This window comes from Xenia sp. Carnegie-2017, unplaced genomic scaffold, assembly GCF_021976095.1.
Source record: "Xenia sp. Carnegie-2017 unplaced genomic scaffold, XeniaSp_v1 HiC_scaffold_24, whole genome shotgun sequence".
NCBI classification, from domain to species: Eukaryota; Metazoa; Cnidaria; class Anthozoa; order Malacalcyonacea; family Xeniidae; genus Xenia; species Xenia sp. Carnegie-2017.
The window spans coordinates 10273335-10293230 of NW_025813487.1; the positions used below are offsets into that span (position 1 = coordinate 10273335).

At 36.1% G+C, this 19896-nt stretch overlaps 1 protein-coding gene across 2 annotated transcripts; it reads left to right on the forward strand.

The window, feature by feature from the left end:
- On the forward strand, positions 1-8664 carry LOC124451233. 2 transcript variants are annotated; one of them, XM_047001857.1, is made up of 2 exons: positions 1-136; positions 5484-8664. In XM_047001857.1, exon 2 carries the CDS (start codon positions 5522-5524, stop codon positions 6854-6856), a length of 1335 nt encoding a protein of 444 aa, XP_046857813.1. In that variant the 5' UTR covers positions 1-136; positions 5484-5521; the 3' UTR covers positions 6857-8664. The 2 variants fall into 2 exon arrangements, with proteins under 2 accessions (XP_046857813.1, XP_046857814.1); XM_047001858.1 differs by lacking the exon at positions 1-136 and adding an exon at positions 5140-5259.
- Positions 8665-19896: the final 11232 nt, after the last annotated feature.

Here is a 19896-nt window from a genome sequence, read left to right on the forward strand (position 1 = left end):
ATCAACCAACGAACATTTAACTCATCAATGCTGCAATGCATTCTATTCCTAACAAAACTGAGACTCTACTTTGTGGAACAAAGAAACTAGTGCTGAATTGTGGAAGTGCTGAAGTTGATCTTCTTTCAGTTCTTTGGTTAGTAAAATTGTGTAAAGCATTAATTTTAAAGCAATGTTGTTTACCTACTCGTTACATTGTTCAACGGTTTAGCTAAATTGCACCTTGTTTACGTTTTGCCTGCAGACAGATATGGTCAAACGAGTGCCTTTAGACAACACAAGCAACAATGGTTAACCTCTGTTAGGATTTTTTTCTGCCAGCAGAACGTAAACTAAGCAAGTCATCTATTGCTTCGATTCATTGACTGCGCATTTTCAGTGATACGTGTCACACGCCACGCGTAAAATATGTCAACTTTAATTCACTACATGATAATTCTAACTTCCAAGAAAATTAAATTCAATGTTAAGCGAAGCTCCAAGCTAATAATATTTAAATCAACCACGAACAATTTGCATCAATTGCACTGTCACAGTATTGACAGTTATAGGATGTTTTGTCCCAATCGTGACTCTCAATAAGATAAATACAGACAACTGAAGTAGTCTTAAAAAAACTCACTAATAATTCTGCTCTTTAGCTAGATTCATCACTACGTAAATTCCATGTATAACAAGGGAAATCCAATATGTCCATCCACAAATGACTATATTTAAACAATACAATTTAACAACTTGTTAGATGACTTAACTTATATCGGTTTGACTAATGTTTGTATTTGAACTTTATTTGAAGAAGATGTCATTTTTTGCACAATGACAAAATATTTGGGTATAGCTCCCACAAATTTTGTAATAAAACTTCTTACTTGCCTTATTGATAATTAAAAGTTAATTATAATGAGCTGTTATTATGATGTTAAATATTAGCCATTTGTGCTACATTAACGGGATCGTTACAAAGAGATCACAGATGTACGATGGGTTATAGATAGTTTGATATTGTCATTAAACATTACTGTGGCGTAGTAGATCAAAACTTTCCGGTAGGACCAGTGTGAAATAATGCACCCTTTACAGATATTTCATTTTGTCAACCCACCACCTCCCATGGCTTTGCTACGTATAACCTGAATTTTTAAAGCTGTGAATAAAGAGATTATTGTTTTATAAAGTTAGTATGTTTATTAGGCAAATTGATTTTTTGTCAATCAAAGATTACCATGACAGTTTACTTTTTGATAAAACTAGTTGTATTATAGAAAATGAACAATACGTATGAGTCAGTGGGGTCTTGATGAGATGACTCACAAATGCAAAAAGAATTAATGACATTTTTGATGGCATATAAAGCAAGATGTTAATTTTATAAATTTATGACCTCAAAATTTAAAGCAAATATGGAGAGGAAAAATACTAAGGAAAAAATTACTTTTCTTTGGTTCATTACAATAATTTGTACTCATTATTTAATAGAGCTATACTTTTTGTGCTTATATTTGCCATTCTTGATTGTCATGGAAAGAACAAACTTAACTGTTGAATGTCAATGTCAGTGACAGTTGATTTGAGGGACTTCATGTGTCAATTTAAATTGTGGCAAATCAGAACAAATAAAATACCGTATCACATATTTTAACAATTATTTCTATTGTGGAAAAGAATAAGACAAAATGATTCAGAAACCAGATTCAATATACAAGACAGTCAAACAATTTGCAATTTCAGACCATTTGCTCACTGTAAGTTAAATTTGATACATTTTGAAACCGGATAAACAGGTTGACGTAATTAGAGCATGCTAAGCAAACTGGTTGATTCTTGACCTTTAGCAATAACACTCCTGCAGAGTATCTGCAAGTCAAAATTGATGGATGTTTATCGTGAAACTCTATATTTTGTATTTCCTGGCTTGGCTTGAAATTTGCGGTATCCCCATATCCACAGGATACCAGATTTTTATTTTTGAGTCGAAATATCATTGGCTTAGTAGCCAGATGGGATACTACAAAATTTGAAGTCATGCATCTGACGAGGAATACGAGCAGCATGTCGTCTTAAGTAATGTTTAATTTTGACTCAGAAATGGATGATTTTATCAGGTTTTATAGATCATAAATTGTCTTTTTATTATACTTTTAAAAGTTCATTAGTCAAAAATTTGAGATTAAAAACAACTAATTTTTGCTACATATTTTCAGTATACAGTGTAATTAAAAAGCATAAGTGTCCTGTGATGATTTTCAATACCTTGTTATTACCCATTAAATCTGCACTTATTATCAAAATTTGGTTTATGAAATTTAATCCATTTGGGATACTGGTTGTTTCAATTTTATTCCCCATTATTATTGTCTTACACAGCCCTCCCCACAATTTTTGACGTACACAGCCCTCCCCACAATTTTTGACGTACACAGCCCTCCCAATGATTATTAACGTACGCAGACCTCTCCATGATTATTGACGTACACAGACCTCCCCATGATTATTATCACTCAAATCTCACCATGATTGTTGACGCACACAGCATTCCTCATGATTATTAAAGCACACAGTCCTCACCATAATTGTTGACGTACATAGCCCTCCCCTTGATTATTAACGTACACCCTCCCTTGATTATTAACGTACACAGGCCTTCCCTTGATTATTAACGTACACAGGCTCCCTTGATTATTAACGTACAGCCATCCCTGGATTATTAACGTACACAGCCCTCCCTTAATTATTAACGTACACAGCCCTCCCTTGATTATTAACGTACACAGCCCTCCCTTGATTATTAACGTATTCAGGCCTCCCCTTGATTATTAACGTACACAGGCCTCCCTTTGATTATTAACGTACACAGGCCTCCCCTTGATTATTAACCTACACAGCCCTCCCTTGATTATTAACGTACACAGGCCTCCCCTTGATTATTAACGTACTCAGGCTTCCCCTTGATTATTAACGTACACAGGCCTCCCCTTGATTATTAACGTACACAGGCCTCCCTTTGATTATTAACGTACACAGGCCTCCCTTGATTATTAACGTACACAGCCCTCCCTTGATTATTAACGTACACACCCTCCCTTGATTATTAACGTACACAGCCCTCCCTTGATTATTAACGTACAGAACCCTCCTCTTGATTATTAACACAGGCCTCCCTTGATTATTTACGTACACAGCCCTCCCTTGATTATTAACGTACACAGCCCTCCCCTTGATTATTAACGTACACAGCCCTCCCTTGATTATTAACGTACAGAACCCTCCTCTTGATTATTAACGTACACAGGCCTCCCCTTGATTATTTACGTACACAGGCCTCCCCATGATTGCTGACGTAAACAGCCCACTCTATGATTGTAAACCTTCACAATTAGAATATTAACAAGACATGCACAAATCATATGTGTTTCACCGGACGCTCTACTTAACGAAAACAATCTCAAACGTGTTTTTTACCAGAAACAACAATAACTCAACTACATTCACGCTTGACAACATCAAACGCAACACTTACAAACACAAGGAACCCAACAAAACAAACAACTCAACGACAACAGCAACGATACCGTGTATCAAAGGTACGTCTGAGACTATCTCACGTATCTTACTACCATACAACATACGTGTCGCACATAGCCAATCACAACGTTACGACAAGTACTAACGATCATAAAGGACAAAGAACAACCAAACGAACGACAAGGTGCAGTTTACAAAATAAACTGCTGCGACTGCCACGCCTCCTATATCGGGAGACTGGCCGGAACTTAAACATAAGACTTACTGACCCCAAACGAGCTAAAGGAAACAAGACAAAACTAATCACATTGTCGAACATTACCACCTGACAAAACACAACATTGACTGGGACTCGTCGAAATGCATTACCACCCCGTGAGGACAAGATTATTTAAGGTATAAAAGAAATCATTGGATATTACTGAATATTACAATATACACCCCACCCTTTATTAACGTTAGACAACAGCTTACGCTAGAAAGTTGGTGTGAGCAGAACACAACATTTACCGGTGTCACAAGAAATATGCCCTCCCTGGACCAAGTTTCTTAGGAAAATGTCTTCTCCCGGGCTACATTTTCTAGGAAATATAACCTTTGTTCGTGAATTCTCCCCTTATTTGAAAGAGTAGTAGAAGGGAAAAACGGGGTTTTATTTTAAATATCTGAGTGAGGCCCTTTCAAACGTCGCATTTTACATGAGCCGAATGCATTGAAGACAAAAAACCGAGATAAATTGCCTCATTATCTTTTGTTTTAAATGCACGGCTCATGTAAAATCGACGTATCAACAGAGCTTAAGTATTTTCTAAAGCGGGCTGTTTCCTTTTATTGCATTTTGCCGATCACAAAGCACATAGGTACAATTCACAAAGTAGTTTGTTGTTTGTGTATTCTGAAGCCTGTTTTGACAGACGAGGGAACGCCGCGATATCTTCCTCAATGTTTTGTAATGCCGTTTGTGTTTGTGAATCAACGTTAAGGTGAAATGTGTTAGTCAGTCAATCCCTTGCGTTTTTGTGTTAGCGGATTGTTTTCTGAGTGATTAGTTTTATTACTAACTGCTCTTTGTTAGAGGCGTGAATATTGACATGTTCATTAATGCACGATGTCATCGCTAGAGTGTGATGGTTATTCTGACTGCTGTTATAAAATCTGACTAAATTTATTGGTGTAAATAGGTTTTAATATATTAAATCGCGTGCGATTATGTTTTAAAACTGAAAAGTTTACAGTTTTCAAGGTAAACGTTTGTAACGGACAAATTTCTTAAGAGGGGACAATTTTCTTTGGAAATACGTCCCTCGACGGGGACATAATTCCTAGAAATTTAACTGTGGGGACAAATTACCTGCAACACTTGCACTTAAAAACGACTTCTTCACAACCTCAAACAAACGAGCGACTAAACGCATTTGTTTAGACTGGTCCACGATGACAACACACAATTGACACTCACACACCCACTAACTGCTAAGGTTTTCATACACCCTGTATAGTCTATTTTCTGCTTCTGCAAATCTGCCAAATCAATGAATCCTTTATATATTTTTTACTTCTAAGTAGTTATCCCGCTCATAGACATGCAATTAATGCAAATCAATTTATTGTTGTTAAGGAGATACTTTGTCTATACCAGCCATAGTCAAATAATATTTGTTGTTTTGACAAGATCACAGACGTTTTGCTGCAGAAATTTTTGGGTTAACATACTGTCGTCTTTGATGATATCTTTTAGTGAGTATAGATTAATGTTGACAAAACACAAACTTCTTACAAACAATTGATATGCGAGTTCATGGAGTTTATTGTCTATGGGTTTAATATCTGTGTATAAACGAAGCGAAATTTGCGTTTACGTAGTGAAATTTGTGTTTACAAAGTGAAAGTTTAAACATTTCGGTACGGACCTCTCCCTCCCAGTCGGCAAATAATATTTATGTATTCCGTCATTTTTATAGGACATAAACGCCTCAATAACAACAATTGATCCATAACAATGAATGTTGGTGTCAAATCGTTGCTCGTCTTGCTTGGCTGTTTGGGCTTGTTATATATGTACTTTTTGGTAACATTAAAGAGTTTGGAATCTGTCGATCAAGAAATTTTATATCCAATATCTTATGAAAATACTTCTCCGAAGAACAATATCCAACATAGGAATCCATCTATTTCACTCTTTTTGAGAATGTCAGGTAAGAGAGAAGACCACAAAAAAAGATTTTATTGCAATATTTTAAAAACAGTTCCTCTGTTCTGGCCTGGGTGGCTGGGCAAAATGGTTCTTGTTTTTGATGAAGAGTCAGAAGAGGATCACACCTTTGGTAAAACACTATTGAATCAGATAAAGGGACATTTTCCTCGCCAAACTTTCAAAATAGAGTACGAGCCACTACCCAAGGATCCGACAGTTTTAACTTTTCCTAGTCAGCTAAAACCACCAGGTTATAATCGTCAGTTATGGAGCAGTTTTTTCATAGATCTTTACTCAGATGACGAGGTGATAGCTTGGTTGGATAGTGATTCGCCATTCATTTTCCCAGTTACCATGTCAACTATAATGCCAAATGGTAAAGTAAGAATCCTTGGCACAGACTGTACAATGCAAATAGGCTGGGTGCAATCATGGGCAAAAACAACAGAGATGGCGATCGGATTCCCGCAGTTGGTTGATTTTATGACATATTTTCCTGTGTACATGTACCGTGACACGATAACACGCTGCAGAGAACACATATTGAAAAATTTCAAGACAGATAACTTCGAAGAAGCGTTTAAAAACTTTTACCACACTGGCACTGGTTTTATTTCTCCTGTATCTGTTATCTTGAGCTACGCATGGTTTTTCGAGAAAGATCGCTACGAATGGGATGTAGAAATGTGTGGTGACATAAACGTCTACAACAACCGTTTGCCCGAGGGTCACAGACTTCAAATGAATGACATAGTTAATGGCAATCAGTTATTGCGTCAGCCTCAAACTGCCTACCATGGACCGTTGAATACTGATAGCATATATGCAAAACTCATTCCAATTTCTTACTGTTTGTCGATTAGTGAAGCCGGCAGAAAGGAAGACATGTGTAGAAAATATTCGCAATCGGATCTCAATCGCTTATTTAATGTGTTCAAATCAGATACTCAAAGGGCTAATCCCCCACATCCATGCATTGGAAATCATACTCAGTATTGCTTAGATATTTTAAAACGTCACATCAAGAAAGTTGGAGTTGAAATAAAAAAAAACAAACGAAGAATGACATGGGACGACGTCATAACGGTTGATTCTATAGCCCGCGAAATAGGTGTAGTTTGTCCGCTACAACCACTCTAATTCATATTACATCTCTGGTGATGTTTAAGAAAGGCTGTAAACTTAACATAAATCAGTGATTTAAACATGGGCATTGACCTACCAGAGTACGTTATCTGCATTTACCCTTCTCATGCAAACCTTCCAAATCATTTGCATGTTCCATGCACCGACTTGTATACTAAATCCCTGGACAGGAAACCTTATTCAAATTAATATTTAAGAAATAAAAGGTGTTTACTATGTTTCCACTGACTTATGCAAACTGAGGAGACCTTTCTGAGAAATCGAGAGCAGATTAGTACAGTCCTGAGACCGAAGGTTGCACCTACTCGAGAGTTTTCACTAACGTCTTCGTCATTTGCATTAGCCAGTGCAAACACGAAAAACATCTTTTATTTTTTCATAAAATAACAATGAGAAAAAATAAGTGTTTCCAAACAAACGTTTCAGTTTTTCCTCCAACATGTATTGATGATTGATTGGCAAATTTTGGTAGATTGATTAATTATTTAAAATGCTCCAGAGTACTGGGAAAATATGCCGTGACAGCGGTATTTAATGTGCCTATATCATCTACAAGATTTTTATGGTTTTGAATAGAGCATAAAAAGTTACTTAATAAGTTTTAGAACATATTTTGATTTACTTGAATAGTTTTTGAAAACCAAAGATTTAAAGATGAAAAATTGTAAAAATTTTCGTCATGTTATAGCGCGTTTAGAGTGCCCGGGTACGGTGCTCGGGCACAGGCACCAATGTGAACGACGACCACTGAGTAATGTGTGCAGAGAAGCATGTATTCAGCACATGGTTTTAAAACTTGTTTAGAATGAGAAACATGAAATTATAAATAAACAAAGATAGTGGGTACTACGCAGTGTGAACGACCTGCAGATTTGTGCCAGAACCAGAGTATCGCTCTCTGGCACTCAGTCTGATCGCGCTGTTGGGGGACTGGGACTCAGGAACCCGTCTTGTCATTTAATATAAATTAATTACAATTGAGGTAACTTGTGGGAAAATTGCATTTCCTTACTAAACGGTGCCGTTATTTAGAAATCAAAATATCTATCTAGCTTTAACAAGGGCTCGTACTGTTGTCCTGAATACGAAATAGAAAATGAAAAATTTGAAACGACATCAAATTTTGCCAGAAAAATTATGCCTTTGTGTACATATGCTCTAATGTCACGCACTCTAGTTGTAAATTTTAGACTGGTTGAATGCACTTCGGTATCTCATTACAGTAGCGACATTCTCTTGCATCAACCAACAATTCGTTATTGCAATACAAACACATGTATGTAAAACCAGTAATCTCGATGTTGAGTTTTTGTCTATACTGTGATCTAAACAACATTCATCGACACTATATAACGGGAATATTACATTTAAACTAATATTTATAGGGTTTTGCCCATTGAAACGATGATTTAATTCTTCTTTTTCTCTTCGTCTTGCTTCTATCCTTTATTCGTATTCTTTTTAAAACAACCCAAATTTGCAACTTCAAGGCTTAATTTTTCAAAAACTATTCAAGTAAATAAAAAAATGTTTTGAAACTTAGTAACTTTTTTTGCTCTATTCAAAATCATACAAATTCTACATTAAAAAGCTTGTTATCATGATGTGATAGCTAGCAAACTCGTGACGTGACGATAAATTTTAAAATGATGATGAGTTATCTTACTGCACAATGTTCTCAATTGTAATGGTGGTGTTTAGGAACGTTTCATTTTTGTGATCAATCGTCATCTATATAAAATGTGAAACTAAATACAATGTGAGCACGAATTTACTAAAAATAAATAAAAAATACAAATTGATATACAGAATTTTTGTAAACATACAAACCATAAAACATCGCTATATATCAGAAATGTCATGATCTCATCATATCAGTATGATTAAGAAAGTTTTTGCCATAAACAGACAACATTCTAAATGGATCGGGAAGAGTACCATACTTTTTTGATTGTGTTGCGTGAGTAAGGGGGTGTTTACATGAATCCGGAATGACTTTCAATCCCGATCGAAACGTGATGTCAATCCGTGTTTACATGAAACTAATTTTTGTTTTTCTTCGCACTCATTTTAACCCATTTAGCCTCTTTATTTACTTACGAGCTTCAATTTGCCAGAAGACAATACCCATGGCACATGCGTGCTTCGTCATTAATCACAATATCATTCCAGAATGAAAGTCAATTCGCGTTTACATTAGATAAAAAGTAAATTTCGATCCGGAATGAAACTAGGAATGAAATCGATCCGGATCGAGTTGTGACTCATTCCGGATTCATGTAAACATGCAGTAGGATTTCTTTTAAAGTGGAATGAGTTCATTCCGGATCGAAACTCATTCCGGATTCATGTAAACACCCCCTAATCAATCATTCTTGAAAATGAATTGAATTTCAAAAGAAATCAGTAGGGCGCAACTGAATTTATGAATATACATCCATCCACCCACCCCAATTAAAATTCTAGCTACGCCATATCAAAAGCGAAGCCTAATTATATGTGCAAAATGCACTTTCATTTATCCACTAAAGATACAAATTACTATACAAATGTATGGCGGATAACGTCTGCAAACATGGATTTTCGAATTATTATTTGAAACCTTTCTGAGCTATTTCATATTGATATAACAATAGCTGTTGGTTTGAAAAAAATACTTTTGTTTAAGGACAGGACAAACATAAACCAAGATGATTCTTTAATGATGATCAAGATTATAGTAATGCATCCAGCTTTTCCAATATTTCCTATACCAAGCAACTGTTAAACGGTTGGACACTATACTGAAAACGAATTTAATACTTGACATAGGAACCACACTGTCTCTTTCCGCCACAAAAAAGTAAGAAACTCTACCGAACTCAGTAAACACATATGGACACTAAAAGAAAACAGCATCGCTCACGATATCTCATGGAACATCATTACTCACAGCAAACCGTACAACAGCGCCAACAAAAGATGACACTTGCCTGAAAGAAAAATTCTTTATCACCTACCAACTACAACTATCATCACTCAACAAACGTAACGAACTCATCTCCTCTTGTCGCCATAGAAACAAGGCACTGTTATCCAATTTGTCATCGTACACCTAACATATGTAATTCTATCTTAATTTTTACCCTAACTTCCTCTTGTATATATAATCTAGCAGGGGCGGATTGAAGCTACGTCACATTTAGCACGCGACGTAGTTAAATTCTGCACAGCAGCGAGAGAAAATTAATCATATTTTAAATGCCCTTAGTTAAAACAAATAACAATTTCGAGTGTTGAACGAAGCTTGTTTGGTCGAAAGGACCCAGAGACCTTTGTTTTGCTTGAGGAGCTAAACCTTCAAAGCAAAACAAAACTCGCAAATAATTACTAGTGGAAGCACAAGCCCTAGAGAGAATTTGAGGTTCAATACTTTGGTTAAATAATAAATTCCCTTTATAAGCACTAGAGTATATGTCAGGATAATAAGAAAAAATGCTACATGATGTAACTGAAGAGAGTGCCAACAAACAAACAAACACAGTCCATAACATATCTTTTGCATTTAACACAGCTTCTGCCCTGACCAGTTTAGAAACAGAACAACCACTTCCAGCACTATCAATAGCTTAAGAAGAGACTGACATGGCCACCATGCTTGAGATAGAATCAATGTGTTTGTTATGCTGAGTTTCAAAAAGATTTGAAAAACACGGATGTTTTGCAAAATAATCAGCAAATAAAAATAATTCTATAGAGGTCATCAGCCTCAAAATAGTCACCACAAAGTTGTCACCAACAAGCAGAATTGACAATGAACTATAGAGCCAGTTGCCATTTGTAGCAGATCTGAAATAATGTTATGTAAATTTCAAATATCATGCTTAAGTTTATTTTTGTATATCTTATCTTAAGTACACTATTGAACATATCAAGAAATAAATCAATAGAACCGTTTTAAATATGAACGAAATTCGGAAATTTGTTTTGTTTTGAATCACATAAATAAACCACAACTGACAAATCCATCGGGCAGCATGCATGCATAACGTGTCATAAGTTTTCTAACGTTAAGGCAACCAAATTTGTGTTATTTGTCTTGGCACTCTGCGGTATGTAAAATTCGGCATTGATATTTCGGAAAATATCAACACCGAGACGATCCAACAAACTATCGCTGGTAACAATGCTTTTGACTTTCAGGCAATCCAACATCTCTCCGTAGAGTTGTCCCATAAAAGTCCCATCTTTCCTCGTAAAAGCATCTTCAACTCGGTCAGTGAAAGATGCCATGCTTCTCATTAATATTGTTGGTTTTGAAGCTCAAGATAAAACCTCGGCTATCAACAATCTCAATCTGTGCTGAATTTCGCACAACACCGCTTGAACATTTCAGCAAAAACGGCGGCTCGTTAGTCAGCACAACGGCAATAAACCAATCAAGAGACAGATTTTAGTCTCCAAATTCAGCACAATTTTAGGCGTGCTGACTCTGTGTGGGTTAGCTATGGGTATTTCTCCCGCAAGTGAATTACAAGTATTTTTAGCCACTTGATCTCTTAATCCGATGCTTAATCCAGGTCTTGGAAACAATAACATTGCTCAGTGAATGCACGTTGTTGCACAAATTTCTCATAATACTATCCCTAACCCTGACAATAGTTTATTTTTCTAATGCTTTCGTTGTGAGGACACAAAAAATTTATTTAATTTTAGGATAAAGAATTCATGGTCATTATCCACACATCGAAACAAACGACACCCTACCGAGACGAGGTTCGAACCTGCAAACGACGCATAGAAAAGGTCTCTGGGTCCTTTCGACCAAACAAGCTTCGTTCCACACTCGAAATTGTTATTTTTTTTAACTAAGGGCATTTAAAATATGATTAATTTTCTATCGCTGCTGTGCAGAATTTAACTACGTCGCGTGCTAAATGTGACGTAGCTTCAATCCGCCCCTGGTTGGATGAACATCTTTGCCGCTGTTGGAAGAGGACCACCTTTGAACATTGCTTTTATTAATCTTGCAATCTTTACGATTGTGGGATAAACGTCTTTGCTGCTGTTGGAAGAAGATCACCTTTGAACATTGCTTTTATTAATGTTGCAATCTTTACGATTGTTGGATAAACGTCTTTGCTGTTGTTGGAAGACCACCTTTGAACATTGCTTTTATTAGTCTTGCCATCTTTATGGCTGTTACAAAAGGCATCCTTGCTTTTCGAAAAAAACCATTTGGTGGGGCAACAAAGATGGGGAATTATTTTTTTGTAGTGAACTGTCTTTTGGTTATTCACTGCAAAAATAACATGCTTCATCTTTCTCTCACTCCAGCGGCAACAATCCTGTGATTACAGAAAGGTACGGAAACTGCGTTGATTTTACATCAGACACCACAAGGTAAGTAAAATTTTTGTTCTTCTATCCGAACAGAATTTAAAAAATGGCGATATTAGAATTTTTTTTAGATGAGATTATAACTAAAATATTGTTATATTCTACATTAAAAATGCCTGAATTTGTTTTCCGAGAGTCTAGATTTCAAAATTTTCTGGGGAGCATGCTCCCAGACCCCCTTAACGTTGGCTTGCGCCGAAGGCGCTCGGTACGGCACAGGGTCACGGTCAGCCCAGAAGCTGGACCCGTCCCTGCTTGTAGCTGTTAAACAATTTGATTGGTTGAATAGACAAAAAATTTATTAAAAATATGAATATCATTTTTTAAGAACGATTCACTAAACAATTTACCTGAAATTAAAAAAATCCTTCATTAAAAAACATCCAGGGTATGTTGAATTGAAGACATGACGAGAAGTGGTTGGGAAGGCTTTTATTAGTATAACTGTTATTGAAAACAAGAAATAAACAAAACTAGAAAGATTCACATTGCAAAACGAAAAATGACTGCTGTATTAATCTGACTCAGCCAGATATGTAGTTTCAGCTGGAGTCTGTTTAACGTTTGGAGTCTGTATTAATCTGACTCTGGAGTCTGTAGTTTCAGCTGGAGTCTGTATTAATCTGACTCAGCCAGATATGTAGTTTCAGCTGGAGTCTGTTTAACGTTTTGTTCAACATTTCGAACTGCTATAAAATCTTAGCTTTCTGTCGACCATTTTCTTCATCTCAATCAATCTGTCTGTAAGCTATGTTATGTTTCTCACAATTAATGCACGAGCGAGAAACTGCAAAAGATCTTAGTGTAAAAATTGTACAATTTGTTATTATTATACTATTGACTTGGTTTTTTTTGAAGTTCCGCAGCTGCATTTAGCATAACTGCGTGAGTTTACAAGCTGTTTTTAGATACAACCCTTCGAACCCTATGATTTTGCACTGTACCTAGAAGCCCAGTACTGCTGGCCTTATCTAAATATAACCCGTAGAATCATAGAGATCGTTTCGACTTGCAGATCACCCTTGTAATCTGTACCTTGTTTATATTCTTATTTCAGTCACGTTTCAATCACCATTATATTCGTCAGTTCAAGGACAAATTTTTTCACACGCTCTACAAGCTTTTAAGAATGCTCGCGATAGGCCACATCCAATGTGAACTAACTTAATCTCGTACTTCTGTGCCCTTGACAATTCCAAAAAACAAACTTTTTGCACAAGAGGGAAAAAACATCGTATCTAATCATAAAGTAAATGGTTTGAACCCGGGAGTATCGTTATATGTTTGTAATTGATGATCGTCCAGGTTAATAAAGTCCTGAGAAGGACTGTTTTTGTTGTTGTAGACTGACGTTTCGACAACCTTAGCGGTAGTCATCTTCAGAGTCAAATGAGGAGTAAACGTCAGGTTAGCCGTATTTGTTATCTGGTTCCTACGTCATTGTATTGTGTGTACAGGAAATGTGTATTGTCATTGTGGATTAGTGTGAAGTGAAATATTTTATTGTGATGTGTGATTTAGGCGTGACGTTTTTAATTGATATAGGAGGCGTGGCAGTCGGAGCAATTTATTTTGTAAACTGCACCTTGTCGTTCGTTGGGTTGTTCTTTGTCCTTTATGTTCGTTAGTACTTGTCGTAAAGTTGTGATTGGTTTATGTGCGACACGTATGTTGTATGGTCGTAAGATACGCGAGATAGTCTCAGACGTACCTTTGATGTAAGGTATCGTTGCTGTTGTCACTGAGTTGTTCGTTTCGTTGGGTTCGTTGGGTTTGTAAGTGTTGCGTTTGATAAAGTCAGAGTTATAGTTGTTTTTGTCAAAAACACGTTTGAGGTAGTTGTTTTCGTTTTGTAAAGCGTCCGGTGAATCACATATAATTTGTGCACGTCTTGTTAATGTTCTGATTGTGGTGGCTTTGTATGATGTAGGGTTGTAAGATGATTGGTCTAGTAGTCGGTCAGTATGTGTTGGCTTGCGATAAACTGTTGTTCCTAGTTTTTGATTGTCATGTTTTACCAAACAGTCGAGAAAAGGAAGAGTTCCGTTTTCTTCAACATCTTTGGTAAATTGTATGTGGCTGTTCTGTTTGTTGATGTGAGTATGGAAGTCATCAATCTCGTCTGCATGTAGTGCTGTGATTGTGTCATCTACGTAGCGAAACCAAAAAGGTAGTACATGTTTGTAAGTCATGAGTGCCCGTTCCTCTATAGATTGCATTACAATTTCAGCAACTACAACAGAAACGGGCGAGCCCATTGCTGTCCCATGTAATTGTTTGTAGTGTGTTCCTTCGTATTGGAAGTAAGTCGAGGTGAGGCAGAGCTCTAGTAACTCCATAATGTCTTCTGTCGGTAATGGCAGTACGTCCGTGGTGTTTGTAATAAGGGTTTTTGTACAAGTAAGTGCCAGATTAAGTGGAATACTGGTGAACAGTGATTTCACATCAAAAGACACTAGTATATAGTTGTCCGGTATTTGTATAGTGCACAGTTTTTTAATGAAAGTTTCAGTGGATTGTAGCTTGTGTTTTGATTTGTTTGGAAGTGGTTGCAGTATGTTAGTCAAGTACTTTAAAAGTTCGTAAGTAGGCGAACCACAGAATGATACAATTGGTCGCATGGGTATTTGTGGTTTGTGAAGTTTTGGTAGTCCGTATAGTCTAGGTGGTCGTGGTACTGAACATCTGAGTCGATAGTAAATACGTTCAGATATAATGTTAGATTTTCTCATAGAGAAGATCTTGCTGTTAAGTTTGCGTACTAGGGATGGTGTTGGGTCTCGTTTGAGTTGTTCGTACGTTTGTCTGTCGTTAACAAGGGTGTCCATTTTGTTAAAGTAATCATTCCTGTCCATGACCACAGTCACGCGTCCTTTGTCTGCTGGTAAAATGACGATGTTGTTGTCGTGTTTTAGTCGTTTGAGTGCTTGTTGTTCGTCTTTTGTCAAGTTGTTGTCACGTATAGAGGACGATTGTAAAGTGGAGGCTATCCTGCTTCTGATCTCGTCTTTGGTTGTCTCTGACAAGTCTCTTTTATACGCTAGGCTGACAAGTCTCTTTGATACGCTAGGATACAAACCCCCCTGAACAGATCACAGCAATTACCGGCACCTTACAAACGACTTATTCACAATACAAACAAACGATCAACTAAAACATTACACTTCAAACTAATTCACAATGACAATACACAATTGACACCCACACATTACAACTAAAAACGTCACACCTAAATCACACATCACAATAAAATATTTCACTTCACACTAATCCACAATGACAATACACATTTCCTGTACACACAATACAATGACGTAGGAACCAGATAACAAATACGGCTAACCTGACGTTTACTCCTCATTTGACTCTGAAGATGACTACCGCTAAGTTTGTCGAAACGTCAGTCTACAACAACAAAAACAGTCCTTCTCAGGACTTTATTAACCTGGACGATCATCAATTACAAACATGTATCTAATCATGCCATAAAGAATGATTTTAAAACATCTTTACTACCCAAACTTTAACTTCCACATTTACGCAGACTGTCTTACTTTGCTTTGATTGGAATCAATATCTACTTCTTCATTTCAAAGTCAATCGTATTCAGAAATGCTTAAAGTTAGCAACCTTTTAAAAAATTAAACCTGAGCACTCTTTGTTAGATATCATAACCAAATCTATCGAACGTCGACGTAGAATTCCTGGGGGAGGGAGTAGCTGAGAAGGTTTTTGCCCTCTTTCAAAAAAATTATAAAAGGGAGCTTAGCCCCCCCAAAATATATGATAACATTGACAAATTATAATGCATCTTATTTCGCGTAACCTTTCCCTAATTTGGAGTATCGTGGAGCTGTTGGCATACTGTGTTTCTCTTTCTATAAGACTTTGTCGCTACGAATTTGTGAAAATTCCCCTAAGGCACTACATATTTGTTTGACTTAAAGCTGAATTGGCTCTAAATAATCCTACCCTTAAATCAAACTTTGTGCAAGACAAGGTTGTTAGTCAGAACTGAAATGATTGCTGTCTTTTTGGAAAAAGCATTTAGAGTGTTGAACTCCAAAAGCAATATTACAAATTGATAGACATTAATGAGATTGAACTAGAACTCAGGTTTAACAAGGGGCGGATCCAGAATTTTTCAAACATCAGTCAAAAAACGGTGGACGTCGTACGCATCCGGCTTCAATTTTTACAGGTTTACAAAATAAATAAATCACCGTTTTTCAGTTTTTTCCCAATATAGCTAATAAGCGTAAACTTGCAAAGACCGTTGTACCCAATGTCAGAGCTCTTCAGCATGCATACGAAACACATAGTACAAAGCAATCATGGGATTGGCATGGACAGTAGCGCTGTCTGACATTTCTTCAACATAAAAGCATTACAGCGGCCAGTTGCGTTGTCTGATATTTGTACAGCAACGTATCAAAACACACATAAAGCAAATTTTAAACAGGTATTATCTTCAGCAAACTTATCAATCACTCCTTCAATGTCAGGAATAATTTCTGAATGAATTCGTAAAAAGCCAAGCCACTTAAACCTTTTTCTACAATAATGTTGTTCCTTTGATAGGTTTTCTGATTCTTCAGCACTGAAATTGATCTCTCACATTCACATGAGTTGATAGGTAATATACCTAAAAAGCAATGTAAAACTAGAATTTTAACTGTGGTTGAAACCCCTTCAGAACTTTTAACAGACTAAACAGATGTTGCACAAGCAGATCTAGAAATGGGTGCAAGAGAAGCATCAGGCACACACAAAGCTATCGGTTCTTTAAAAGAAAATGCCTCATTTAGGGCTTTGTTCACTGCATGTTTTTCCTGCTTATACAAAAACAATTGGAAATTATAAAAACTCCTTAAAATTTTGATAATGATAGTAACTTTGCTTTTAAGAAACTAATGAGTGGGATGTACCTAAAGTTGTTCTTTTCATTGCACCTGTATTCTAAATTAAAAAAACCAAAGGGGCAAAATGGTTTGGGTGAAAACTTTGTCCCGGTTTCTCAAGTCACTTCATAGCAAAACAAAATAGAAAGATCAACTGTTGGCTATTTTATTTGTTTGTAAATGAACCAGGGAAGTTATTACAGATTTCACCACAATCTGAAGAACAGGTAACAATATCTCTTCCAATAATTAAAGAAAGCAATAATAGGCTTATAATAACTGAAGGGCTTAGAGATATAATACACATACCAGTTCTTCTCCGAGCAATTTAAAATTTCCTCATTTTAATCAAATAGTTACCTGTTAATCCTGAATCTATACTCTCATGCGATTCAATGAGGGAAAAAAGATGTTTATAGCTGCTTTTAAAATATTAAGTGTGCTGGTGAGCAACACATGAAAAGACAGGACGTTCAGCATAATAGCCTGAATTCAAAACTAATTCAATCGAAGTTAGTTGCCTCAAAACATGGATTAAGCTATTATCACTTACCAGCAGAAATAAAACAAGCAATTTCAATCTTCATCTGAAGATTGCTTTTGTATATAAAACGCCGAGTAGCAAATTTTTAAGAATTGCAATTTAATTAAACTTTATATTTTAGAATATGTATGATTTATATGAAAACACATTTCTGTCACGTAGATAACCAAAAACCTAAATGCGCAACTAGAGCTATGGCACATATGAATTTCATATATTTATGAAACAATGAGATAATAATGAAACAATGACATAATACTATCTAGTTCAGATTTACAAACAATTAGAGCATCAACAACGGCATGCTAGACCTTAACATTTACATATAACAACATAAACTAGTCGCAAGAATTATGCCAAAAGCAATGCTTCATATGGAAATTGTAAAATAATATAATTTGTACCATGAAGCCGTGAATTATTACGAAAACAGACAAAAATATAACTTTCAGCTGTCATATCTCGACTGACTTTAACCGTTCTTGATCATCGTTGCCATCGAGCAGCAAAGATATAAACTTTGGCTTTCTGAGCAAGTATCAGAATATTGCTTGATCAGTAATGAATGAAGAATCCTTACATTCTCCATACCATCGCTTTTCATTGCATTCCGAAAGTTTACATTCATACTTGCAATCAGTGGCGTAGCCCGGAAAAATTGTAACTCTCGCCCACCCATGTCGCGCTTAAGGCGCGGTTGCAACTAAGGGGGACCGTGGGCAGTTTCCCCGCAAAATTTTGAAATCCAGAGCCTTGGAAACAGCGTTTCCTGTGATTTGGTGGGCGAATTTTTTGTTGTACAATAAGTTATAAAAACACGTTTTTACTAGCTGCTCTCATAATGTGGCAATTGTCGAAACTGCAACTAGTTGAAAAGGTACTAAAGGTGTCTCAGAGAAAAGTGACGCAAGAGACAATTGTCCCCTAAAACATAATGACAAATTCATCACTGCCCCTGAATAAACAGAAGAAATTTAGATCATTATAAAAAATAACTTAGTATACGACACTACTTAAACTACATAGGGAGGGATTGTCCTTAGCACTCCTCTTGTTAGTTTACACATTTTAAGATTAGGACAGGTAGACTGGGATGGCTTTATTCTTTAAAATTATGCTTAATTTTCTCAATGAAGTACCAAGCATTATAAGAACAAATATTAAAACACATACTATACCCATCATTTATGAAGAAAGGCCAGCCTCCAGGGTTTTACTACAAATTTTTCAACTACCTCATTATGCAACACCACTGATTCCTCTTTTTGTTCAATGATATCTTTGTGAATAGATATTCTACATAAAAGTGCTAAGCCGACCTTGACCCATTCTATTCCTCAAATAGCTTTTCACCCTTTTCAAGCATGAAAACGACCTCTCTACTGAAGCACTTGCCACTGCCAAGACACCATTCAATTTTAACAAATTTTCCACTTAACGTAAACTCGATTGGAGATTAAATTACTGAACTCTTTGTGAAAGTCCTTGTCGTTATAAATGAAGGAAAGTTGACTCTATAAAGTTAGGATGCCAAAAAGGGGACTATACTTATCTTTGAGAAGATTGATCTTCTACCGTGTAGCTATTTCTTTCCATGTAGTAAATACTTTAGGATTTACAAGATCTAAAAACTCGAACTGATAAATATCTTGAAATCATTCACTTAACAGGCCTTTAATGGAATCAATAATCTCAAAATAAAGCTGTTTGTAATTGTATCTACTATCTGCTCTGGTTGATGGTGGGCCTACTTTTTCTAGTGCAGTTTGGCAAAACTTGGTGAAAGTTTGATCTGTGCAGTGCGAAGTGATACAATAAACTGCTTGAAATTGTTAATCTTGCTTATGCCATAATTAAAATGTGTTTCCCTACTTTGAAGAATGGAATACAAAAGTGTGGACTGTTCTAAAATCCTGTAAAAATCACACACTACAAAACAAAAGAGAAACCTATCAAGACAATGCAAAAAGCCACTTATTTTACTTAATGACTCATCATCCCACCCATCTGATTGTTCAAGTACCCCTCAAAATTATCTAAAAGTTTTTCATAGTTTTTGTGCAATACATTGATTAATCTAGAGCGATAATACTATCTTCTTTTACCTGGGGCAGGAAACTTAAGGTTGTTTGATGCAAAAAAAGCTTTTCTTTTTGGTGCATTGCTTGTAAATGTGCTGAATGTACCTATATTAACGAAAAAGATTTTAA

Bases quoted from the DNA above. Each gene is read 5' to 3' on its own strand.
- LOC124451233 (XM_047001857.1), top strand. From the start codon at position 5,522: ATGAATGTTGGTGTCAAATCGTTGCTCGTCTTGCTTGGCTGTTTGGGC.